At 34.4% G+C, this 26,629-nt stretch overlaps 3 protein-coding genes across 4 annotated transcripts; 2 read left to right on the forward strand and 1 right to left on the reverse strand.

Annotated features, from left to right (window-relative positions):
• The first annotated feature begins 4,232 nt into the window (after positions 1 to 4,232).
• Positions 4,233 to 11,208, forward strand: LOC130818749 (uncharacterized). The gene is made up of 6 exons (XM_057684945.1): positions 4,233 to 4,798; positions 5,136 to 5,331; positions 5,431 to 5,503; positions 7,275 to 7,324; positions 10,358 to 10,471; positions 10,835 to 11,208. The coding sequence occupies exons 1-6, from the start codon at positions 4,492 to 4,494 to the stop codon at positions 10,962 to 10,964; spliced, it is 870 nt and encodes a 289-aa protein (XP_057540928.1). The 5' UTR covers positions 4,233 to 4,491; the 3' UTR covers positions 10,965 to 11,208.
• Positions 11,209 to 11,349: 141 nt separating this feature from the next.
• On the reverse strand, positions 11,350 to 20,631 carry LOC130818748 (lipoyl synthase, chloroplastic). 2 transcript variants are annotated; one of them, XM_057684944.1, is made up of 8 exons: positions 20,128 to 20,266; positions 18,490 to 18,607; positions 17,876 to 18,039; positions 15,359 to 15,449; positions 15,099 to 15,256; positions 12,501 to 12,672; positions 12,168 to 12,278; positions 11,350 to 11,918 (listed from the first exon to the last, which is right to left on the reverse strand). In XM_057684944.1, the coding sequence occupies exons 3-8, from the start codon at positions 17,995 to 17,997 to the stop codon at positions 11,826 to 11,828; spliced, it is 747 nt and encodes a 248-aa protein (XP_057540927.1). In that variant the 5' UTR covers positions 17,998 to 18,039; positions 18,490 to 18,607; positions 20,128 to 20,266; the 3' UTR covers positions 11,350 to 11,825. The 2 variants fall into 2 exon arrangements, with proteins under 2 accessions (XP_057540927.1, XP_057540926.1); XM_057684943.1 differs by lacking the exon at positions 18,490 to 18,607 and having other exon boundaries at positions 20,128 to 20,631.
• A 351-nt stretch (positions 20,632 to 20,982) lies between these two features.
• On the forward strand, positions 20,983 to 24,448 carry LOC130818499 (zinc finger BED domain-containing protein RICESLEEPER 2-like). Its single transcript, XM_057684671.1, has 5 exons — positions 20,983 to 21,138; positions 22,107 to 22,378; positions 22,620 to 22,851; positions 22,952 to 24,088; positions 24,180 to 24,448. Exons 1-4 carry the CDS (start codon positions 20,983 to 20,985, stop codon positions 23,780 to 23,782), a joined length of 1,491 nt encoding a protein of 496 aa, XP_057540654.1. The 3' UTR covers positions 23,783 to 24,088; positions 24,180 to 24,448.
• The last annotated feature ends 2,181 nt before the right edge of the window (positions 24,449 to 26,629 follow it).

A 26,629-nucleotide genomic window follows, 5' to 3' on the forward strand; every position in this document is an offset into this window, starting at 1 on the left:
CATTGGTTTGATAAGGATTCTGTTTCTGCTATTTTATCTATTCCTTTATCTTCTAGTTGAACTATTGATATGCCTTTCTGGTAGCTTGAAAAAAATGGTGTGTACATTGTTAAAAGTGGTTATTGGTTTGGTGTGTTAGGGAAGCCTCGACATGATGATGATCTCATTGATGATGTGTTGCGTAAATTGTGGGTGATGATTTGGAAGATTGCTGCTCCTTTGAAGCTTCGTCATTTTCTTTGGAGAGCGTGTAGGGAGTCGCTTGCTACGAAACAGGTTCTCTTTAATCGATATTGTGTGGATTCTCCTTTTGTGATGGATGTAATTCTGCCCTGGAATCTATTATTCATGCTTTGAACGATTGTCCAAATTCTGCGTCTATTTGGTCTCATTTCTCGGCTGTTGCGGTTATCAATGATGCTCCTAAATCTTCATTGCTGGATTTTATTATTTGGATTCATGCCATTCTACTGATGATTCTTTCCTCTCCTTTTGTACTACTATGTGGGCAGCTTGGTTCTGTAAGAATAAGGAGATGTTTTCTGATGAGAGGTGTGATTTGGTTGTCTCACTTCCAAGTTTCACAATTTAGTTCATGATTATACTGCATATACGGACAAAGTTCATATTCCTCCCCGTGATTCTCTTTTGAGATTTTTGTTGTGGCATCCTCCTCTTAGTTCTTGGGTCAAGATTAATTTTGACACTCATGTTTCGTTAGGGGCTCTTAGAGGTCTTGGTGTGCTTTTTCAGAATAATGCTGGAAAAATTTTGTTGGGTGGTGTGCGGCATGTCAATTCATTATGGTCCCCTAAGGTTTGCGAAGTGGTTGCTGCGCTTTTTGGTATGGAGCTTGCGGTTCTGTTTGGTTATCGCCTTGTTCATTTAGAGGGCAATTGTATGAATTAGGGTTGCAAAAGCTGACCCGATCTGCTAACCTGATCCGAAACCGACCTGAAATTATCGGGTTTGGGTTTAGATTTTTGACCCAATTAATTAAATGGGTCAATCCGAACTGATCTGTTTATTAAATGGGTTAGGTTCAGGTTGAATATTTAAACCCGAAAAAAACCTGTTTAAACCATTCATTAAATGGGTCAGTCAGGTCAGGTCGACTCATATTATCTGATATTAACCCATTAATATTTAACCTAAAACTTTATATAACTTTGACATAAAAAATATATAAAACAAGCTAAATACTTAAATAGGCTGCCACATACAAAATAATATTTTGAAAATATAAAAAAAAGCTAAATAGGCCCAAGCCCCAAATTAAAAAATTCTAACTTCTTACTTCTTCAGTTCTTCTTCTTCTCTTTGCGCCTGCGGCTCTGCCTTCTTCTCTCTTCTTACTTCTTAGTTCTTAACTTCTTACTACCATCTTCCTCCTGAATTTATCACTACCTCAAATTCTAGATGCCAAATTATTTTTGTAGTTCGATTTTTTGATTTTTTTTGTGTTCGATTTTTTCTATTTTTTTTTGTTCGATTTTACTGTTCATTTCCCTTACTGCAATTTTCATTGTTCTTACTGCCATCTTTAATTCTTCATGATGATTTTTGTGTTCGATTTTTTTGTCTTTTTTTCGATTTTTTTTGTGTTCGATTTTTTGTGTTTGTCTTTAATGATTTCTTATTCTAATGATAGTTGAACTTTGAAGCATGTATATGGGTCAAATGACCTGAAATATATGGGTTTAACGACCTGAAAAGACCGAATAAAATCAAACAAAAAAAAGCAGGTTAAATGGGTATTTAGCAGGTTGACCCGACCTGCTACAAATCAAGTCGGGGTTTCAATTTCTAACCCATTTAATTAAACATGTCAGGTTTAGGTTAAGGGTCTACTGACTCATTTATATATGACCCGAACCTGAAAATGACCCAACCCGATTTGTTTGACACCCCTAATATGAATGTAGTGAGATCCATTGATCAAAGGGTTGAAGGCCATTCTCCCATTCATCTTTTTTATAATAAGCTCTCTTTTAATGTTTCTAGATGGGTTTTGGTGTAGTTTTGTTGCTCGTAAGGGCAACTCTTTAGGAAAGATTGAAAAAAATAAGATAAATAAACAATTTAATTCCGAATATAAGATTCGAGAAAACTTATGTCCCAAAATAAGCTTCCGTACATCCAAGCCTAGCCTCGAGTAAGTCGCTGTTAGTAACAGCGAATGAGGAGAAAAAAAAAATTAAAAGGCCCTAAGTCGCTGTTAGAAACAGCGACTTAAAAAAAAAAAAAAAAAATTTAAAAAATTTTAATAGTACTAAACTTGAAGTAGCTGTATTTTTTTGTTTTTAGAGCAGCTTGTTTTTTAACCTTCAAATAATTATTTAATAGCAGATGAACTAACTATATAAACTTGTTATTGTTTGATTAATCTTCTGATGTGGGATTGTTTTCTGGAACACATCAAAATAAATGAAACCAAAAATTAGCTCACGAATAGAGCACCGATGTGGGACTAAGTTATTGAAGAGGAAGATATCCACCATTGAAGAAGAACACTTATGACAACCTTTTCTGATTCATTGCTAAATCTCATGAAGCATCTGTACAGGAATTCTCTACAGAAATAACAATACGAAGTAAAAGGAGGCAATACATACCACTGATAGTAGGAAAGCCTGTAATGTAGTCTCAGGTTCTCTCATGACACGATAATGCTTGACAAGAAATTCAAGAAATTCAAGAGCTAATTTTTTCCCATCATCCTGTGGAATGTTCAAACAAAGTAAAAAACTAACATTTTTAAAGTCAAGTAATTCAGTTGAAATATGAATTAATAGTCATATACAGGTAGATTGCACAAAACTATACGATTAGAAAACATGTTGAGTATAGTCATAGTAAACAAACGAAATCAATATCATTAAGTTTGATATAAGACTATAACAGCATAAACATCCAACCGGATCCAGACTCATGCAAACTAGAACCTGCTCCACTCTATAATATTGTATTTCCTCAATATTTTAATACTTGGACCATTGTGCAGTTCAGTGTTCATAGAAGAGGAAGATACATGTTGGGTGAGGACCATGTGGCCAAAGGTTGCTGATGAGATTCACTGTATCACACAATTAAGGTGTTTCCAGTTTAAATATGGGAGAGCATATGATAGTGTTAGTTGATCGATGAGACATTCTTGATATCATTCTAGAAAACAAGAGATTTGGCTACTACATCATGTCTATCTAAAATCCATATCATCAGTTCATCACTTAGACTTGATAAATGGAGCCTCTGGGAGAGCATATGATAGTGTTAGTTGATCTCGTATTTAAATGATTCAAAAGAACTCCAATCGTCCATCTAATACACTTCGACAACAATTTTTGATTCTAATAAATTAAAGATACTTTTCACTATGTTACAAATAGTAGCAAAGTTTTCTGGTATGGAAAACCAACCTTAAAAGGAAGTTTAGCTAGGATTATGTATGCTTGATTCTTCCATTGAGATATTATGTCTAGTACAAAGTTGGGATCTGGATAATCAAGGGTGGCTTTTTAGATATATGCCAAGAGGAGTTAGCATTGCACATTGGGACGCTTTTGGGAACAAGTAATATGAATATTAAGAGAGGAAAACAGAGCTGGATTTACTCAAGGCTATCAAAATAGGGATTTAGCAATGAATCAGAAAAGGTTGTCATAAGTGTTCTTCTTCAATGGTGGATGTCTTCCTCTTCAATAACTTAGTCCCACATCGGTGCTCTATTCGTGAGCTAATTTTTGGTTTCATTTATTTTGATGTGTTCCAGAAAACAATCCCACATCGGAAGATTAATCAAACAATAACAAGTTTATATAGTTAGTTCATCTGTTATTAAATAATTATTTGAAGGTTAAAAAACAAGCTGCTCCAAAAACAAAAAAATACAGCCACTTCAAGTTTAGTACTATTAAAATTTTAAAAATTTTTTTTTTTTTTAAGTCGCTGTTAGTAACAGCGACTTAAGGGGTCCTTAAGTCGCTGTTTCTAACAGCGACTTAGGGCCTTTTAATTTTTTTTTCTCCTCATTCGCTGTTACTAACAACGACTTAGCCGAGGCTAGGCTTGGATGTACGGAAGCTTATTTTGGGACATAAGTTTTCCCGAATCTTATATCTGAAATTAAATTGTTTATTTATCTTATTTTTTTCGATCTTTCACTCTTTAGCCCATTCTATTGCTAGGTAAGATCCGAGTTTTAGCTACCAAAGAAAGTTTATATGAAACCTTTTTACCATGAACTTCTAGCATGGGCTCTTCTTGATCCATTGTATTTTTCAGATTTCTTTAAAAAAAAAAAAAAAAACAAATAAATGCCGGGTTTCCTATGCCCTAAACGAATACGGCCGTTTCAAATACTTTGAGAGGTGAGACGTTTAACTAAACCCTGAACAACGGCGAGACCGGCAACAAAAACGGCAATCATCACTTTGTGTCTGCAAATCCACCATAACCAAACCAACACCAGCTACAGCTAGCTTTCCTCTAATGAAGATCAGCCGAAAAGGAGGAGGAATTAACAAGAAATCTGGGATTAGGAAGCCACACCCAAAACATGTTGGTCCCAAGAAGAAGATCAATAAACCCAAAAGCAACAACAAGAACAAGAGTAAAATGGAAGTAGAATTGAAGAAGAACATACCTGAAATACAAAAGCCTGAAAAGCCACCCACCAAATCCAAACTTATTACTTCCCAACATTTATCACCTTCTGAGCACCGTTCTTTTTTTATTCACCAATTCGAATCTGCAAATGACACTAAGCTCTCTTCCCTCGAATTGGAATCCATTCAAGGTTCTTTACTTTTACCCTCTACTTGTTATGCTTGCATTTTTGTTCATTTTGTTTGTTTTGATGAATTTGAATTTGTGGGTTGAGAATTGAGATGATTATAATTGGATTGAATGATAATTGAGAATTATGTGGACGAGCACTAAAATTGGTTTTTGGGATTTAAGTATTCATTTTGTTGAAGAAATGAAATAGAATGGTTAGGGTTATAGCTGAATAAAAAAAAACCAAAACTCACTTTTATTATCGTATCTCAATTCAAGTTTTATGGGGAATTAGTGAATTAGGTAACACGGAGCCCTATGATGTTAATCCATTACAATTGTTAAATATGTTGCAGAATCATACTTTGTAAAGCTGTCTGAGGGTGTTAATCAAGAATCTGGCAATCTAGGGCAACATATTAAAGGCATGTTTGCATCATCATGGAAAAAAGTTCTTTGTGACTCCCAGCTTGTAGAGGGAAAAGTGGAACCAGGGAGCCCATCTGTCTTGGTTATTAGTGCTTCTGCTCTAAGATCATTGGAAATGTTAAGGTTTAAGTTTGTACTTTTGTTTGCGTCAGTTTGATTCAGGAACATGTTTTTTTCAGCAGCACTAGTTACTCTTTCCTGTCATTCGCTTGAAAACTGTAGGGGCTTGCGGATATTGACTAAAGAATGCCAAGCTGTGAAGCTTTTCTCAAAGCATATAAAGATTGATGACCAGGTTACTTTTTTCACCTTCACTTTTCTACACAAATGGATGGCTGAAAATTTCCTAACAAGTGATGACCTTGTAGTAATGTATTTATGTACTCTGATCCTAATTTAATGCAACACTTTGTTAATTTGTAGTAATGTATTTATGTACTCTGATCCAAATTTCTCACTAATATGTAAGAAATTATATAGTTAAGGTGGATCTTGTAAGTTTCGTGTTAAAAAGTTTTTAAATATCGGATTTTATAACTTTTAGATGTACAGAATTATGGATACTAATGAAAGTATTGCTTTGGGTTTTGTAAAAACCCTTATGTCGATTTAAATAGGACCAGAGCAAGTATCAATGTATGATGTACTCAAGTGGAATTGCTACATTTCTATGTAGCATACCTTTCAAATTTGGTTGCTTGAGTTGGAGAGAATGAAACTAAAATTTTAAATTGTGACCCATATTAAAAAAGAAAAGAATTATGTGAGTGAGATTTAGTTATAAAGTTGGGGACATTTGCATAAAAGAAATTTGGGCAAAATCAGTTAAGCATCCCAAATACCAAATGTAGCAAAATCAGTAGGATGAAGCGAGTATTTTGGAGCAAGGATGCTAAATATTTTGTAATTGGTCTGTGGAGGCTTCTCTAGAGGCTTTGGTTTAATGTCGATTTGAAGTTAATTACTTTTTTTAGCAAAATTGCATTGAAGAAAGAAAGCCTTTTTAATTACTTTATTAGCAAAATTACGCAGGAAACATAGTGATTTTTACTCGTCACACTTTTCCAAATTGTTGGCGTTGAATTATGTTGCTTGTGCATTATATCTTTTTGTTTGTGGCTGTAAATGTTGGGGATATGTTGCATCTTATTTTCGTCTTGATTCCTGAAGCTCGTACTAATGTTGCCAAACACCTGAAGCTTAGTTAGAAGTTAATTTTCAATTGAGAATGTCCATTTGGATGATTAATATTCATTATTCTGACATGATATAGGTGACTCATGAGTGAAACATTTCAGAAAATCAAGAATCTTGATCGAATAGTTCTTTCCCAAAGGCTTTTAGCAACACAATTAGTTCTTGAGTTTTATGGATTTTGCACTTTTAGATTATTAAAATTTACAAGTTTCTTTCAACCGTAGGTTAAATTAATTGAGACAGTGCTGGACATAAAATGCAAAGAATGGCTCACTGGCTGATCTTTTCTCCCAATTTTATGTACTTCTAGACTTAAAAATATGGTGTCGATTCTTAAGCTTTAAACACCTCAGATCTCAGATAGAGAATCGTTAGGATATAACTAACAAAACTTCCTTTTCTCCCTATACAAATCTTACGCACAGCTACATTGGTTATGGACAGCTAAACAAAATTTGAATCTTAGAAACATTGTAAAACTAAGCATAATACACCAGAATAATCGTACTGGGCCAATTCAATGAAATCACATAACTTTTTAAAAGCCAAGGGTCTTTTCGATAGCTAAGTAAATGTTAAGTTGTTGACTAAGATAGTAAGATTGAGCAAAGGAATCCAATTTTAAATTATACTGGATTCCATGAAATTTGCTGGACATGCCATTTGAACTCAAGCTCAATTGCACTAATGTGTTTTTGATCTTTTGGATGTGGACTGTTTTGCATTAGTCTCCGTTTGAGGCCATAATGGATACTTTTTTTGTGAGTCAGGCTACTATCCTGTTTTGTTGGTTGTGATTGTATTAATATTCTGTTTTGTGATTGAGTTGCTGTTAATGTGCTAATGTGGACAGTTTTAAATAATTGCAGGTGGCCCTGTTAAAGAATCGTGTTAATATTGCTTGTGGTACGCCAAGCAGGTAAACTGTTTTATCGTTTATTCTCTGTGTGGAATTTATTGTTTATTTGTTTTGTATTTGTTTTTCAACATTTAAGTTTTATTAAAAATCAATTAATTGAGTCTATCCAGAGAATTTACTGGACAGTTGTTAATTGAGCAACTCCGTGGTGGTTTTTTGTTTTAGCACCGCAGCTATTTGTTTTGCTTTTATCTCTTTTGATTTAAATTGTCTAGAAGTGACAGACATATTATTGAATTATCTCTGTAAACTACTAATGTAGTTTTGGTTGTCACCTGCCAAAAACTTCAGGGGTTTTTTTTCCCCTCAAAGTCTTGGTGCCTATTAAAATAAGTTCAAATTTTCTTGTCAAATGTCTTACACATCTTGACATTTTTGACTTTTGTCAACTTAAAAGATGAGTTTATAAGAGTAATATGCTTCATTTCTCTTTTACTAAGCCATGTATGATGTAGTGTAATCAAGAGAAAACACTTAGATTGATTTTATTTGTGGCTACATTCTCAAAGTGAACCGAAACATATTGTGATGTAACAACATTAGGTAATACTAAATCACAAGGACAAATTCAATGATTCGGGGTTTATGCAAGAGACAAGACACTCTCAATCTCCCCTAGTTTAATACTCAAGACACTCAAAATATTAAAGGTATTCTTGGTTTCGTTGGAACAAACACAAAGATGTACAAGAGATAAACACAATTTTATATTTGATTCTATAATGTTCTGATTTTTATTCCACATATGAGATCCTATGTAAATAGCTTTGAATACATGAATTAGGAAGCCCAAAAGCTAGCAAAAATGAAGGGATATTGGCTGAATGAAACACCAAAAGCCAAGCAATGAAGCACCAAAGGTCTTTCATATGAAGCACCAACAGTCCCTTTCTTTAATACCATAATTATGCTGATTTAAGTAGAAAAATATCAGCTATAAAACTGAACAGCCCTATATAAATGCTTAGACTTGATTTTGCTCTTTATTACATAAGACAAAATAAAACATGAAAATAAATAGGCTTTAGTTATAGATCAGTCATGTGCCCCATGCAGCCATGCATGCGTCCACATCAAACATACTCCCTCCATCCCATTTGAATTTGCAGCATTTTCCATTTTGGTCCGTCCCACTTAATTTGCATCATTTCTATTTTTGATGATGGCTCACCACTTTCTTTTAATCTTATCCACATATTTTCACTGTCTTTTAATTTCATCCACACAATTCATTCTCATATAATTTACCAATCACACATACTACTATGAATATTAAGCATACTTTTCTGATTGTGCACATACTCATACAACGAGTGTATATTATAGTTAGGACATGGATGCCATTCTGCTCCTATTAGGATTTAGGAACTAAGGTATGCCCAATTCAGCTAGTTATAACTTCTGATTGAGAAGTAGTTCTTGTAATTCCATTGTGGTGAACGATAAAAATAAGACTCCTTTTGATCTTTTTTTGGCTAAACAAGTAGCAGCTTGATTGGCTTCTCAATAGAAGTGCTATGCATAAAGGACCTTGGAATATGTTTTCGTCAAACCTTTAATGTTAGCTATTATCAGAATGATTTGAGGATGATTCAAATCAGTTTTCATTGCCTCCTTACAAAACCTTTGTGATATTAATCCATAGTCAACTATAGAGCTTATGAGAGCTGTAACTTCAGCTATTGAGGGTGGTAAATTGCCTATATAAGAAAGTAGTGCAACACTTGTTCACTATCACCTTTGTAACAAGTCATTGTAGTAATTGCTGCTGTGAAGATGTGGGCATGCCCATATTGAGATTGATTCAGCCGCTTGGGGAAATCTCAAACCGTGGCAATAAAGATTGTTTCCATCATGTATATTGACATATCAGCCCAATCAACTTCTGTCTGATTATGATTAACATTTAGATACTGCACAGCAAGTAATAATAAAATCTCAATTATCAATTTGCTGCCTTCTCAGCCACACTTTTCTATCTGATTCCTTTACAGGAGTTCTTGAATTGGTTGCTAAACTCAAGAATCCTTTATTTTAGCATACATTCACAGATGTGTCTTATGAATGCTTATTCAATGGCGTAACTACTATCAGGATCATAGATGTAAAAACAGTTTTTTTGGAATGCATATAATAGCAATATTAAAAGCTTTACCTTTTCTGCTCTTAGAAACGAAAGAATCTGATAAGGAGGTCCTAGAGTATTCTTTACGCAGATGTTGTAAAGGATTTTTCTTTCTTTGAATCTAGAGAGGGCACAACATGAATCTGAATTGCATATGGTGAAATCAATTTTATATTAATCAGAATGAGAACTATTCCTTCGGTCTGAGAATTCATATGTTGTCAAAGCTTTCATACACCCTATGCTTCATGTTCATGAAACTTGCTCTTGTCTATAATTTGGATGAATGTCGAATCACTAGTTCCTATTCCATCAACAGTTTATGACTGAGAAAATGTGAAACCACACGTGAACTCTATTTTTCAAAATATAAGTTACCTCATTCAATTACTAAACAAACATAACTAGATTTGTAAGTCTGAAAGATGTATAAAACAAAGTAGAAGTCCATAAATACCCCGTCCCGTTCTGTTTTATCTTGTTAGCTCTATGTCCTTTATTGGCATACTTTTTTGGTCTAGATAGTTATTGAAATTTTAAAGAAAGTATCGACATGCTCTGGTTTTAATGACGACCAGTTTGGTAAAACACTGGTTTTTCAGTTGAATTTGGACATTGATGGCTTTTGTTTGTTAACTGAAAATTTGTTCCTGTATGTCTACTGATTTATTTGCTTATGCTGTAAATTTCTACCATTGGAGTGTGAATAATCCTTTGTTTTGGAATTTTTATGTTTGGGTACATCTTTTGTACATGTAAATCCAAGTAAAACATGTCCTTGAGAGTTGAGATGGTCTCTGAATGCCCATAAATTGCTTTCTGAATAATGTATTTTACATATACAAAATAGAGTTAATTGCTTTCATTTTATTATTCTGTAGTCTTACGAATATTTTTATCGATTTTAGGATTAAGAAATTATGTGAAATGGAGGCTTTGGGTCTTTCACGGCTGGATATTGTTGTTCTTGATATGCATACAGATGTTAAAGGCTTTTCATTGCTTACCCTTCGACAAGTCAGGTTAGAATGTTAGATGCTTTCTATCAATTCAATTTGTTTCTTTCACAACTTTCATGTGCTTTCAAGTTGAATGCTCCAAGGGCCTGCTGTCTGAATCGACACAAAAAGTTGGATTTGATAAATAATGCTCCCTTGCTTGTCTCAATTCTAGGCTCGGCCATGAGTAATTTTCTAGGAGATGGGAGTACGCAGCAACATGGAACTGGATAGGGGCTGGGGGATCTCAATATTGTAGTCAAACTGTTGCTATATAACAAACATTTTGTGGAATAGAAAGAACTGTAAAGGCATATGCTAATCAGTTTCATTCCACTGTTCTTATGTGCTATGCTATATATTTATACATGTTTATTATCATTGTAGGGATGAATTTTGGGATTTGTACAAGACTTATATCCACCAACAGCTTCTTCAAGGCAATCTATGTGTTTGCTTGTATGGTCCGATACCGATTGACAGTGGCGGGAGTGCGAAAACTTCTGAAGATCAATAAACCATCTCTAATTCTTTTTATAATCACCATCTAAAATGTACTTTTTAGTGAACTGGTGTAATTTTTTGTACTTATTTTGATAAAAAAAAGGCAACTTTTTTGCCCTTTTTTCACTGGTATTGATGCTCTTATGCAGTAGGTTGAAATAGGGTTTAACTTATCAGTTGAATGGATCACAATCAATTTTTCAGTTCCCATTCCAATTCATTGGGGAGCATTATATCAAGAAAAAAATTTGGGAGCATTCTTTTTGGTCTATCAAAATGAAAGTTTATTTAAAAGCCTTAAATCTTCTGAATGAAGCACAAAGATGAATTGAGTGATTAGAAAGTCAACCAATTCAAGCACAAGCTTCAATAAGTTCGATCCCTAACAGGTTTGAGTATGCAGCATTGCTTGAGTCGAGTACTTCTCGAGTAAATTTCTACAAGCACATTGAACTAGTCAAGTTTTTCTTGGTCGACCTTCTACAGTTACTATCATTCAATCTTGACAATCAATGTCACCTACTCCTATCTGTTGAAAGTTGATTGAATCAACTCATTCCTTGGCTCGCAGTTGTAACATGGAGTAGCAAGAATTTCAGCTCTGCTGTGCTTTGTTTTCGTTTTTCATTCGGTTTCATGTCGTCCAAACAAACAAAAACATCCAAAGAAAAAAGAACTTTCTCAGAAAAAAAAACATCTGTATTGCTAAAATTAAACAATTGGAAATATCCTACAAGAGACAATCATGCTGTATCAGTATGACTACATGGAATAAATAATAAAAATTTCTACTGAAACTATAATGTTGTATAAGACATTTATGTCAAATGTTGCCTCTTTATGGGTTGATTCCTCTTATGTACTACATATTATATCAGCTGTATAACTCTGAGCTAGAATTGCCACGATTTGATTCTTTCACCATGCTCTGCACAAAAAGCTCTCCAGCTCGATATGATGAACGCACCTACGACGGGAAAGAAAGTCGAAATTAACTTAATAATACCCCATAACATGACAACAAACAAATTATATTACTAAGAAAGTAATCATAGTGGTCCCAGAAAATCTAAGTTGTGGAAGGATGTTCTAGCTTAAACACTGCAACTTCTAATCAACAACCCACTCAAATAAGGACATCTTCGGATTTTACACGAATAAAACAGAAGTATCCTCTAAAGTATAAACATTCAAATAAGCAGGGCAATATGCTTACGAGAGGTCCACTAGCAACGTAGCGGAAACCGATAGCTTCTCCATACTCCTTCCAGAAAGCAAACTTCTCCGGAGTGACATACTCTTTAACTGTGAGATGCAATGGTGTCGGCTGTAACAGTAAAACCAATATAAGTTCTAAATCAAAAGACAAAGCAGATGAGATGCCCAGGATGAACAAAATGTGATACTCCAACATTTTTCCGATAGGAAAGAAAGTAAACGACTAAAGATTTGGAACAAGGGGGTTCAAAATATAAGTAATATGATTTTTTTTTCCGATAACTAGAGCACAAATCCAATTAAGACATGGAGAGAGCATAGGCATTTACACCTGTAAATACTGTCCGAGTGTAAGAATATCAACATCAATGGCCCGAAGATCAGCCAAGGCTTCCTTTAATTCATCATCAGTTTCCCCAAGTCCTAACATTATAGATGTTTTAGTAATCATTCCTTCCTTGCTAATTTTTGCATGCTTCAGTACGGACAAGCTCTGTTCATACCTGTCTCAATGACTCAAATCACTCAACAGATGAATTCATGTATCATGGACAAGCAAACACTATCTGAAACTACACGTTGGGTAGGGTATGACCATAGCAACGGATTTTTGATAAAAAGAAATAAGTATAGCGTAAAACTTACTAGCCAACATTCCTTGAGTGTGTTCACATAAAGAAAGAGGAATAAAAATAGAGCAGGGAAGATTTGGGGGGGGGGGGGGGGGGGGGGGTTGGAGTAATGTTCCAATTTCTCACAATATATGAAAGAGTTATTACTCCATTTCATGTCCCAGCAATTTGGAAAAAAGAATCGAAATAAACTATTAGATTAATCATAAACAGTTGTAAATATCTCATTCTTCCATTTTTATAGTAGCTATAAAAACCATATACACGTACAACAATGCCAAAGCCTTAATCTAACATATGGGATCAACTATATGAATCAAAACAAATTAACGTGAGAGATCGTCAGCAAGAAAGATCATATTTGAGTGGCCTATTCTAATACTAATCTACAACTAAGAAAATCAATTTCAATGATCATCCTAGTATTTTGAATGTTCTCCTCATTCCTATATTTTCCTAAAACTAAATAGTATTCTTTCTTTTTCTTTATTGCAATCTTTACTTCTACATTCCATGTGCCCACACTCCCATCACACCCTTTAATTATCCTAAAATGTCCTTAGGTGCACAAGTGACGATTCTTCATATCCGCCCAAATTGAATTTGCATTCTCCTCGCATGTCCAATCAGCTTTTAAGAAAATATCGTACTTTGTACCAACAAAAAATTTACCTTCCATCTTTCAAAATTCTACTCGATTGCGTGCAAACATCAAGAATTTGTAAGATGATTCACCTCGTTAGACCTTACACTATAGTATCCGCAGTATTCTGTACCATTTATCCTATTGGAACAGTTTTTAATTTGTTCCATTCATGTGTACAAGAATAAAAAAATATTTCTGACGCCTTTGCCCTTAACCTTAGAAAGAGAAAAGATGAGGAGAAATATAAACCACATAAATCATGGTCACTTTGGTTCTTCCATAGTTCCATTGAACTTTTTAACCAAAAATGGTATTTAATTATAAAAAAGCCAAATGGAAGATACTTAGCAGACTAAAAAAGGACGTATTACATAACGGTAACAAATATGTCAGATTATATTTCAAAAAACCATAGATTAGAAAGCTCCGATGCCTTAGTCTAATCAATCAAATAGGCAAAGTCCAAAATTTTGTTGGATATAAGAAGCCCCCACAAATAATTGTATTTAATCTAGCAGAACATCCTCCAAATTTTTCCTTCATGAGTCATAACTATCAATGATCATCGATGAGAAAGATTGAAACAATTAAGCAATTTTAACAAAAAAAATGAAAAATGAGCTTCGGGTAAACTTAATTAAAAAAAAAAGTGTTTTTATGTCCGAAGCTAAGGTTGTGCGTTCGCAATTATTGGAAACAAAAAAACTGGTCAAAAAAAAATCAAAATTGTTTGTTTGCAGTAACCGCGAACAAAAGGAGACAATGTCATAACGTTAGAAGGGACGGAAAAAGTGAAATTCATGTTTGTTTGCAGTTACTAACAATGTTTTTGCTTTTTTCCGCCCTTTCTAACGTTATGACATTGTTTCACTTTTGTTCGCAGTTATTAAGTGCGAACAAACAATTTTGACTTTTTTTGACCAATTTTTTTGTTCGCATTTATTAACTGCGAACATACCTAACCTTAGGCTCGGACATAAAAACGCTTATTTTTAGAATTAAGTTTACCTGAAGCTCTTTTTTTTTTTTGTTAACATTGCTTAATTGTTTCAAATTTCCATCGATAATTCATATAACTTAACCATTCTGTTGCTCCTCAACGACGTGATCATAATATACTTTCTTATTAGGGAAATTTTACATCTATATTCTTGGAAATAATTGTTGTATCAGTCCCCCAATTTTCAACAATATTTCATTACTACAATGCCATTAAACGTCTCCTAAGTCCTACCTAGGATGGGGTTGGCAAGGTCAGATGTACGCAATGCCAGTAATTAATTCCATGCAGTCTGAATCTCATAGGCCATTTGGTATGGCGTAAATGTTAAGACAGAGTTGGTAAGGAATTAGTTAGTTGGTACAAGAACAATTAACATCTTTACTATTGCCCAAGAAATGTTTATGTCCTTCGCTCAACTCGAATTCCTTTCTCAACAAAATCCATCTCTTTCTTTCTCCCTGGGCCTTCATCTCTCACTCTTATCCAGGGTAGAAGAACGTCTAACCATATATATTGACTTCACATGTTATGTAGAAGCAATCTACTAGGCATCTGGATTAGATTGGTATACACGGTAGAAAAACATAGACATTTAGTGAAGGCAGTTTCAATAAGTTGACGCTGACAACATAAAAACACAAAATTTACCCTGCCCGTGGATCTCTAACTATTCGCTGAAGCCGCTTGACAGTTTCGATATTGTGAGCAAAAACATCTAATCCCGAATGCACCAGTGTATCTACAGCCTTCAAGTCTCCCCTAAAATCAGATGTTAAACATTCTACCATGATTTCAGGCTTGAGTTTCTGCACATCATATATTTCCTTGTCAAGCCTCTTTTCTCTCTTCGGAAATATCAGCCAGAATAAAAGAAAACTTAAGTAACAATTTTAGAAAGTTCCATCTACCTTCAGTGCATTGACGGTCTGAGCAAAATGGCCGCTTCCACCATCAAGCAAATCATCCCGATCAACACTCGTTAAAACAATGTAATCAACACTGCAAAGCCAATGGCCAAAATAATATCAGTTAACGAATCATGACATCAACTATCTGAAATAAAAACTGTTTGTGGTTTTTGAATTGAATCCAATTTCCCCAAAATAAGAACCTTTTTCCAGCAAAAAGTAAGCCTTGAAAAGGTTCAAAAAAGATCCACATTAATCATGTCTACATTCAGCTGATCTGATATAAGTGAGGGGCCATGGTCCTCCTAAATCTTACTTTCTTACTCCAATTCTATCTACATAAGTCTAACGTGTACGTCAATTATTTTAAAAACAAAATCATTATCAAGTTGCACTGCACATTAGTATTACAGTGGACAGAAATTATAGTGCTATAAAGCTAAATCTTCCTAGCTTAAACGATGGCATTACAGAGATGTAAAGGTCCAAGCAAAAGCATTAGTGCACCCTTAAGGGTTTTATTTTTGCATATTTCAAAAATAAAAATTTGACAAGGACATTACAACTCGAATTCATTTAACATTGAATAAGCTTTTACAAGTTCTTCACAATTGCATAAGCCTACATTATACAGCATCCATTAAATTATCAAGCTCCTAATCACAAATATAAAAGATAGCAGTCACCGAAAACCATTTAAGGGGTTGTCGGTATTAATTAGTGGGATGGGTAATGGAAAGTTAGTGTAATTTTGGTAGGAAAATATCTTGACAAGTTTAATGGTCATACTTGTTCTACTTCAATCATCTCATTTTCTTCGTATAATCCATTCCAATGCGTTACCATTTGAAGGGTTGGTATTAGATGGTAATAAAAAATTATAAGCAAAAAATCTCTTTTATGATCAAAGTTTCGTCACCATAGGAATGACTTGGTATATTTCCTGAAAATTTACACTACAAATCATTCCTATTACCATCATTTAGTACCAACAACTAAACAGGCCACTAGTGTTAGCCTGTAAGGTTCTAAGCACTTCTTATATTATATATATGGTCGTTTTACTTTACAAGTTAGTTTCTTTTATCTTTTTATTCCCAGTACTATGTTTGTGTCAAGTGCGTGTCTACTAAGGGTTACAAGCTAAATTTCATATTAACCACCTTGTAAAGTATTGACTAATTGATAAAAATCTCTTTTGACTCTACATGAAAGTGTATATTGTTCCCCTTAGCATGCGAGTTACACATATCCATCCTATAGTGGGCTCCAATGTGACGGCTACGTTTTGCATGCATCTTAGTGCTTTTATTTGTTGAGCACAAATAAGCCTTAGGCACACTTGGCTTGTATTTTAGTTGACAATAGACAAAGCTCATACGTCTAAAGTGTAGAATAGAATGGACCGTAAAACCATTCTACCCTCTAAGAGACTTTCATGGGTCAGTTCTTGTTATTGCACAACCAACGATGAGTGAGATCAAACCTCATAATGCGAGCGTGGAAGTGAGAGTGCATTTACTTTAAAGCATCAAGCTAGAGAAGTTCTCCGCCCAAAAAAAACAGATCTATGGTTGCTAGAGACCTCGGTCACAAAGCTCATGACAAAAAGCGAATCCACCTCAAGGAAGTAGGTTTCCACACTAAAAGTGAGACTGAACCACTTGTGTAGCGAAGAAAAGGCCACTCAAATCCACGAAAGAAACTCTTAGGAAGTGGGGAACTTCATCACATGGATCAATACTTCAGAAGTTGTCAAATGGGAAACAACCTAAAGGTATCTACTTTTAGGCACTGTTCTTGGGAGACAAAACACAGCTATGGTGCACACCAAATATCCAAATTTCACAACCAACAAGATTTGGGAGATAATGCAAAGTTATGGTGGCAGACCAAGTATCCAGACATCATGACCAACAAGAATAAGACAAAAATTTTGGTATGCATATAAGAAATGGACCAACTATCCAAAAGAGTATGTATTCTACTACCATGAAGTTGATAGATATCAAGCACATTAGTTTTCTTAGGGATCATGTAAAAAGGTAAGGATATGTAAGACTTGACGAAAGAAATCGATAGTTTAACTTTAACAATTGTTTGAAAGAATGGGCTAAGAGAGAGTAGTAGAGCCACTTTGCCCCATTGTCTCCGTAAAATGAGGATGAACCTCAATCAAATGTTTGAGTTTCTATTAGCAGGCACACATTAGATGTGCTTGTTGAAAACAAAGACAAATTCACAAAATCCAAAAAGTCTTGGGAAAGAGAACACTAGCTTATATAGCTAATAAATTTCCCGTCCCACAATATGAAAGTGGGCATGCTTAACTCTAGATAATTCTGCTTCATACATTTATGCCACCATATTTAAGGAGAAAAATCAATAAACTCAAACAAAAAAATCACTTAATACTAGTTAAAGAAATGGAATGCATAATTATAAATGAAAGTACATCAATTACAGTGCAAACATAAAGTGGATAGTTTGCAAGAAAAGTTATGGAACAGAAGATACCCCCAACTAGCAACAGCCATGGCTGTATTTTCTGGTTCCTTAGGATCAGGAGGTGGTGGATTTCTACTAGTTTTAACAGCGCAAAATCTGCAACCACGAGTGCATGTATCACCAAGAACCATGATTGTTGCTGTTGCAATTCCATCTCCCCCTCCATTCCAACACTGTTATGTAAATTCCAAGAAGAAAACACACATCATCTTACACTTGCAATGCTAATTGTTCTGATATAGTTACTCACTTTGATAAAAAGGCATTCCCACAAGTGCGGGTTGAACAATAATATTATGTAATATATACCCCTAAATAAGGATATACCTTCATTATATAGGATACAATAAATATTATTGTTTCGAAGTACTTATAAATTGTATGAGTAGTAATATATGTACTTTAATAGGGATATTCCATATGGTAGCCCTCAAGTTTGGCGAAACATCAGATGTGGCAATGATTTAAGTTTTGTCCACATGGTAGCATTAAACTAGAACATTTAAAAACATTGTAGCATTGATTCATTTCCATTTCCATTCCCCTACATTTCAACCCAATATTCTTATTGTTGATTTCCATTCCCCTTTATTTCTCATTCCTTCATTAATGGCAGCCCTTACCTCTTACCCTCATCTTTTTGCTGCTTCTCCTCGAAAACCGTGATTCTGTCTCTCCTCCCTACTTTTTCCTTCTGCTCCTGCTTCCCCTCGACCCTAGTACTTCGCTTCTTCTCCCATCCTTCAAGAAAGGTGTCAAGATCGTTAGCTCTTACAATAAGAAGGGTTAGGATAAGGTTAAGAATCTCCATAAGTGAATTTCTCTTTGTTTTAGAATTTTAATTTTCAATTTTGATTATGAAGGTAAATGTTGTTTTTGGGTGGATTTGATTTTGATTAGGAGGGTATTAATTGCATTGGTTTGAACCTTTTGCTAGATTATGTCTTAATGTTAGAAATTACTTATTCATTTGTTTTTGAAAATTGGCTAATAGAATGAATTTAGTTCGCATACAAATGGTGTGACTGCTTAAATGAATAAGATCAACGCCAAAGCCTTGCAAAATCTAATTGGGAAGAAGCTAAAAAGAGGTTTGTGCTTTCTGCTAACATTGATTTCAGCATTTGCAGAATTCGATTCGCACTAAGGATGTAATGTTTGCAAATTTTGGGTTCACTAGAAATGTGGGCTCTTGATTTAGGTTTTTAGGGATTAGGGGTTTCAGTCTCTTTATTTAATTGTGATGTACTGATTTGGATAATTCCAACTTGATAGAAAAATGGTGGGAACTTCTTATGTTGCCCAATTTAAGGCAATGCTTGAGCATCTTAAATCTATGTCTCTATTTTGGAAATCTCAACCTTGTGGCATATTTCTCAATGTAAGGACCTTCATTCTTGCTGCAAGAACTTTATAGCTTATTTCCTTCATTGGTGTATATTCGGTATCTTAGGATGGGTGCTGGGAAATTTTCTCGAGTGCTGGGAAATTTTCTCGAGTGCTGGGAAATTTTCTCGAGTGCATACGAGCGAGGCCAAAATACCCTAAAAAAACTTGTATTGGTTTGTGGGACTGGTATACCGCCTCCATAGATAGTCATCCACGATTAGATGGGCCAGGGTGTTACATTGTTGTATATGCTATCTTAGTCATTCAGAGACTGTAAAAGTTACTAAGGTTGGACAAAATTTGGTCTAAACCATAAACCAAACCACAATTTAGTTAGCCTACGGTCTAAGAGTCCGTTTTTTCTTGCAATTGACATTTTGGCGATCTAGTTGCAGTTTACAAAAAATTTAAACCGGAAATTGTATTTTTGAAAACCCATAACAATGAGATAGCATTGAGTAATTGTTATCAAACTCTCTTCAATTGAGATTGACCCATCTCAATACTTTATGCTCTACTAGGCCAAATATCTCTCTTTGTAGCAAACCCACATTTCTTTTCATCACAGTAAGTCCTCCAAACTCATTTTTCCAACAATCATTTTCTCTTAAATTTCACTTCTTTCTGCTCTTGTTTTTCACATTCTACAGCAATCTCACCAACCCCGAAGTCATGTCCTTCACAATCACAAGCTTAGGAGTTGCATGCTCAATGAAGAATAACACTAGTGACTAGACTATAGTAATAGTTATGCTTTCTTTGGAAGACAAAATGAAGATGCCATTTTAGTATAGTCCATTATTGTAAGAAACTAAAGAACTTAAATAAGTATAAAAAAAAAAAAAAAAAAAAAAAACAACAGAGAAAGATACCTCTCCAATGTTGGGACATTGGGCTTCTTCACAAACCGTATGGAGATTCAAGCGAGACAGAGACTCCTTGACTTGTTGAAACTTGTTACCTTGAGGAGCTTTTTGCCTCAACCATTTGGGTTTTTCCACAAGTGGGTCCCTCCCTGTATGTGAGGTCATCGTCCCTACCCTTGTTTTTCCTTCCGATTGCAACAATGGTGATGAATTGGGCATTTCACACCTGAAACTGGGAGGTCGATAACAGCGATTACTCATCATGTAATGGAAATCGAGTATTTGCATTGACATTGGAGATTTCAATTTCATCAGAGTTGGACTCATTCTGGTGAAAAGCGTGAATTAATTAAAAGCCTTCAGAATCCACAGAGATGATTTTGATCACCTGATCTGCCTAATTTCAATGTTTTAGCAATGGTATTGGTATTGCTTTGCAACATTGGGAATTCCGCCAGATACACACAGAGACAGAACACAACACTAAAGTGGTCCATTTCATTGTTTAAAAATAATAACAATGTGAAAATAATAATAATAATAATGTGAAATATATAGGGTGATGTAAAATAGCAAATGATATTTAAATGAGATAGACCAATATTTTTAGAATTATTTTTAATTATAAAGAAATTCTATATGTAGCATTGAACTTTCATGAAACGTTAGTGATAATATTTTTTAGACCTGATCATGGGCGGCCCGGCCCGAAAAAGTGAGGGTTTGGATACCAAAATATGGCCCGATGGACGGGTTTGGGATTGACATTTGGCACGCAGTGTGGCCCAGCCCGACCCAAAAAGAAGTTAAAGAGCTAAAATAAAAATATTAAATAAAAGAACTAAAATTCAAGCCTAAAATATGGCCGAAGTAGAAGAAATACAAGATTATGGCCCAAGAAGTAATATCACTAAATCACTAAAACCCTACTCTCACTCTCAAACTCACTCACACCTCTCATTGCTCTCAAACTCACGCCTCTCACTCTCAAATTCTCAATCTGAAATCTTAATCAAGGTAATTCTATTTAGTATTTTAGTTCCATATTTGTAGTTTAGTTATTTTTTATGAGTTTCTGTTAATGTGAAATATGAATTTATATTGTCATGGACTCATGGTTATGGTAAAATAAAATCTGAAATCTGAAATATGCAAAGTGCAAATGCTTGATTTTGGTTTTATGTTCATGCTAATTTATATTGTCATGGGTAATTTTATTTTTTTAAAAGTAAATCTGAAAAAAAAATTTAACAAAATTTGTACAGTGTAATTTCATTGGAATGTAGAAACATGAATTGTTGAAAGATGCAGGATTTATATATTAAAATTGGAGTATTTCTTCATTAGTACGAAAACCATTATATGTTTGAAGTTGATAGACACGGTGAAATGGAATTAGATTTGTCGGTTGGATTCCATTTGGATGAATAAAACCAAGCATTGATAAACTGCAAGTCAAGTATGCTCTATGTGCTTGGAATTTCTGAAGGATGAATAAATACCAACCGTTGGATTCTATGAGGATGAATAAAAACCAAGCTGGCCAGAGTCGGCATAGGTGAGTGGCGTAAATGTGGGGTGTGGGTTTTGGTCTTTTAGTGCGTGTCTTTTTATCTTGGCAGCATTTACCTTGCTTTTCTTCTGATCAGTGAAATTAGTTAGTAGTTAATTGATCCTTACTTCCTTGCTAGAATTGCTCCTCCGAAATTCTACACTGCCTTTCCAATTCTCTTAGCTTTTCTTCTTAAACCAAATAACTTGAACCATCTTCTGTGTCCAGAAAAGGGAAATGTGACCAACAATCTGATTTGGGTTGTCAGATTTCTGATATATTTTCCTTTAATTAAAAGTTCTAGTTACTCATGGTGTTATATATTTCTGATATATTCTATTCTTTATTATCTTATTAACTTATTTGTTATTAGTTTGTTACTTTATTAGTTTATTTGTTCCATTTATTATTCTGAGTTGTATTTCTTGATTAGTTGATTGTAGTACTTGATCTGAAAATAATGGAAAAATCTGCAAATAGCAAAAAGCGTCTAGTGGAAGATCTTGAAATTCTTGATGATGTACATGATGACGAAGAAGAAGATAAAGGGGACATACGGAATCGTCGATCAATTGTTTGGAATGAGATGAAGAGGATTAAATTAGATGATAAAAGCAAAACAAAAGCAAAATGCAATCACTATAAGCAAGTTATTACAGCAAAATCTCGAAATGGAACCTCTCATTTAAAAAGACATCTTGAAAAGTGTGTTGCTAAAAATCATAGGTCGATAAAAAACTTCATGATAAGGACTGAAACCACTTCTCAAGGACAATCCATGTCCTTAAAAAAATCCTAAAATAGATCCTGAAGAACTTAGGAAAGCTATTTGTATGTATGTAGTTGTTGGTGCTCATTCATTTTCAACTGTGGAAGAGCCCGGCTTTAAAAACATGCTTGCTGTTGCTTGTCCTAGTTATAAAGTTTTGAGTTGACACACACTTAGAAGGGATGCATTGAAGCACTATGATGAGGAAAGAAAAATTGTGGAGTTAGACATGCAAAATGCATTAGGAAGGATTTTTTTTACTTCTGATAATTGGAGAAATGATCATACACAAGATGAATACATTTGTATAACTGCTCATTGGATTGATAGGAATTGGAAGTCGCAAAAAAGAATCATTAGATTTGGAGTTTTAACACCTCCATTTGATGGTATTACTATAGCGGAGGATGTTTGTCTTTGTTTGTCCAAATGGAAAATAGATGGTAAAATAGGTTCTTTTACATTAGATAATGCGACCTACAATAATACAATGGTGAGTCAAATAAAAGAGACAACTTGTGAGGAATGGTAAAGGACTTTTGTTCTCTGGTGACTTTTTCCAAATTCATTGTTGTTGTCACATCATAAATTTGATTGTACAAGCCGGTCTTAGACTTATTGATGATGTTGTGGAAAAGATTAGATCAATTGGCAAACATTTTAGGCATTCAGTACCTAAGAGAAAGAAGTTCTACCAGATTACTCAACAAACTTATCATTTAGATGGTAAGAAAAGAATCTGTCGTGATTGTTGTGTTAGGTGGAACTCAACTTATTTGATGCTTGATCGTGCTCTTTATTTTAGGGCGGTCGTTGATCATGTGGTGGAAAAGGATATTGAAATAAAAATGTATTTACTTGATGATGATGAGTGGCACAAAGTGTTGGTGATTCGTGACTTTTTAAAGGTTTTTTACAATATCACTAATGAATTCTCTGCCTCTACAACACCAACTTCAAATGTTTATTTCAAGGGGGTTTGGGATATTCAATGCATGCTACTTGAAACTGCAAATGGTCCTCATTCATTCTTGTTTAATATGGTAAAAGATATGCAAAAGAAATTTGACAAGTGTTGGTTGGATTATAATATGTTATTGTCTTGTGCTTGTGTTTTGGACCCTCGTTATAAGCTTAAATTTGTTGAGTATTGTTACACCGTTCTTTATGGAGAAATGATAGCTAAGGAGAAAGTGGCGGAAGTGAGAGCCATTTTGTGTGACTTGCTAAAGGAGTATAGGGATGTGGATGGTGAGGAGAAAGTGGCAAGGTTGGTGGGGAGACAAATATGCATGTTCCTATTGGTAGTGATAGGATGGCTAATTATAGCAGTTGGATGACTGGAAAAGAACAAAGTGTGGTGAAAAAATCACAACTTGATCTTTATTTGGAGGAAAAGAATATTGATCATAAGAGTCCTCTTGATGGTTTATGTTGGTAGAAAAATAGTGGAGCACCTAGACATCCACAACTTGCCGCATTAGCTCGTGACATCCTAGCTATTCCTATATCATCCGTTCCCTCCGAGTCGGCTTTTAGTATGGGTAAGAAATTGATTAATCCTTGGAGGGCTTCTCTAACATCAATGATGATTGAATCTCTTGCTTGTTATGAAGATTGGCTACGTGCAAAGGGTTTATGTTTAGGTAAGTTATTATTTTGCTTTAATGTATAATTAATTAGTTACATATTTTGATTATTTCATATGCTAACACTTTTTTTCCATATTGCATCAAGGTCGGTCTACCATTTTTAATGCTGAAGAGGAGGTAGATCGTGAAGATGACGATTGTCAAATCATTGGTTGAGGATCTATTCATTATTTCATTGGTTTACTCATTTTTTTACTAGCTTGTTCGTGATTTGCATTTTGAATTTGTTTTACATTATGTATAATATGCAACAATTGTATTTGTTTATTTCAATTATTTGTAATTTGTGTTTTAATTATGTATAATATGTAACAATTGTATTTGTTTATTTCAATTATTTGTAATTTATGTTTTTAATTATGTATAAATAATATATAACATAGGCCCGTAAGCCCGCAAAAAAGCCCACATATTACGGGTTTGGGCAGGAACTTTTAGGCCCGCACTTCGGCCCGGCCCGGCCCGCATCAATGGGCTGTTTTTTCCACCCGGTCCGGGTCGGTGTTTGATCAGGTCTAATGTTTTTGTAAGATTTTTCCACATGGTAACATCTAGTTTATGCCTTATCCAACTGCCGTAACATTTTCCGTCAAATTCTTGTCAATTTCCGTTTAATTCACCATTTGTAACACCCCGCCATTTTTTTACGTCATTATTTATTTGTAATAATATTTTTTTTAGAGATTTTTTTATTTTAATAATTATTTTGAATTAGTTTATATCAATTATTTAGAATTGTATAAGAATGCCTACATATTTATATTAAGAGTAAATTTACAATTACTCAAAGATAGATGTTCAAATTAAACTTATACTTGTAATTCAAAATTTGCTAGCATATTGAAAGTTGTCTTAATTTGGGCTTGTAAGTAAATATATGATTATATAAATGGGTTAGAGCTTTGAATTAGGAAAAATAGAAATAAATAAATAAATAAATAAAAACCCCTAAACCCTTACTCCTCATTTTCCATCTCTTTCTCTCTTCTTCACCTCTCCTTCCTCAACACCAAGAATCATCCACCACCACCACCACCAGCTGCAGGCAGCTGCCACCACCAGCTATCACTGCCGGCCACCAGCAGCCAGCACCGCCGGTGGTCCCTATTGTATGTAATACATTATTTTATTCAATCTTATGTCTACGTATTCATAGTAATATAACGATGCAATGTATATAGTTAAGTTTTGTTCCTTAGAACATACTTTGTATTAAATATAGTGTGAAAAGTGTATGTTGTGATTAGATTAGAACTATTGGTGTAGTAGTAAGCAAACCTAAAATTGAAATTGTTGCATTTGGCTAATTAGCATGATAACATAAACTAGAACTTGCTCTAATGGTAGTAGTGTACTTTCTTTTAGAGTAAGTGACTCTTATATGAGGTTAAGTAGACTTATTAGTCATACTTTGAATGTGCATAGGTGCTTAGTTCATAAGATAAGCTTAAGAACCTCATATTTGATGGTTGTGATAACTTTTTGTCTTGCAGTTGCAATTACAGGTACGCACACGCGGTAACAAACTCTTATATGCTTATGTTTCAAAGTATTAGCAATATTTGCGACTCTATGCATTGTATTATATATATGAAGTAATAGAGTAAGCATTGTACATGAATAGCTATTGATTGCATATCTCTTGAACTTAGAATGGTATAGACGCAGAGCTCTAAGGTAATATTAGATGTTAAGCATAATTCCCATATTGATAAAATTTCATTATGTTTACTTGGAGTCAGAATGATTCCTTTATATATGAGTTTGAGTTTATGTTTGAGTTACCGGTGGGTCTTGCAAACCCCCTGGTTCTCCTTGAAAGCAAAAGTATGTTTGAGTCGGTGGGTCTTGCAAACCCCATGGTTCTCATTGAAATCAAAAGTATGTTTGAGTTATCGGTGGGTCTTAGTTCTTGCAAACCCTATGGTTCTCATTGAAAGCAAGATCATGTTTGAGTTACGGGTGGGTCTTTTAAACCCCATGGTTCTCATTAAAAGCAAGAGTATGTTTGAGTTACCGATGGGTCTTACAAACCCATGGTTCTCATTGATAGCAAGAGTATATTTGAGTTACCAGTGGGTGTTGCAAACCCCATGGTTCTCATTGAAAGCAAAAGTATGTTTGAGTAACCGGTCGGTTTTGCAAACCCCAAGGTTCTCATTGAAAGAAAAAGTATGTTTGAGTTACCTGTGGGTCTTGCAAACCTCATGATTCTCATTGATAGCAAGAGAATGTTTAAGTTATTGGTGGGTCTTGCAAACCCAAAGGTTCTCATTGATAAAGAGTTGATTCATTGGTACAAAATTTATAGTGAGAAGTGCCCTGTGGGTCATGCGAACTCCAAGGGTTTTCCTTCATAAAAAGATTACGCCTATATTAAGATACCTTATAAGAGTTAAGAATCCCAAGGATATATTATAATTGTACTTACTTTAAGGAAGACAAGCTTTTTCAGGTTAAGCGTTTAGTAGCCTCTTGGTGCCCTTAAATGAGTTGACAATACGCGTGTTTATCAGTGTTTATGCTTTTGAAAAG

Source organism: Amaranthus tricolor, chromosome 7 (assembly GCF_026212465.1).
Source record: "Amaranthus tricolor cultivar Red isolate AtriRed21 chromosome 7, ASM2621246v1, whole genome shotgun sequence".
Classification (NCBI taxonomy): Eukaryota; Viridiplantae; Streptophyta; class Magnoliopsida; order Caryophyllales; family Amaranthaceae; genus Amaranthus; species Amaranthus tricolor.

What these genes read in the sequence shown, in the direction of transcription:
- LOC130818749 (XM_057684945.1), top strand. Translation starts at nt 4,492, where the DNA reads ATGAAGATCAGCCGAAAAGGAGGAGGAATTAACAAGAAATCTGGGATT. An exon ending in GCTTGTGGTACGCCAAGCAG is followed by an intron (nt 7,325 to 10,357) that starts GTAAACTGTTTT and finishes TATCGATTTTAG; the next exon opens with GATTAAGAAATTATGTGAAA. An exon ending in CTTACCCTTCGACAAGTCAG is followed by an intron (nt 10,472 to 10,834) that starts GTTAGAATGTTA and finishes TTATCATTGTAG; the next exon opens with GGATGAATTTTGGGATTTGT.
- LOC130818748 (XM_057684943.1), bottom strand. Translation starts at nt 20,448, where the DNA reads ATGAGTCCAACTCTGATGAAATTGAAATCTCCAATGTCAATGCAAATA. An exon ending in ATGGCTGTTGCTAGTTGGGG is followed by an intron (nt 15,450 to 17,875) that starts GTATCTTCTGTT and finishes TTGGCTTTGCAG; the next exon opens with TGTTGATTACATTGTTTTAA. An exon ending in AGACCGTCAATGCACTGAAG is followed by an intron (nt 15,257 to 15,358) that starts GTAGATGGAACT and finishes TATGATGTGCAG; the next exon opens with AAACTCAAGCCTGAAATCAT.
- LOC130818499 (XM_057684671.1), top strand. Translation starts at nt 20,983, where the DNA reads ATGGCCGAAGTAGAAGAAATACAAGATTATGGCCCAAGAAGTAATATC. An exon ending in AATCTGAAATCTTAATCAAG is followed by an intron (nt 21,139 to 22,106) that starts GTAATTCTATTT and finishes TTTCTTGATTAG; the next exon opens with TTGATTGTAGTACTTGATCT. An exon ending in TTAAAAAGACATCTTGAAAA is followed by an intron (nt 22,379 to 22,619) that starts GTGTGTTGCTAA and finishes ACACACACTTAG; the next exon opens with AAGGGATGCATTGAAGCACT.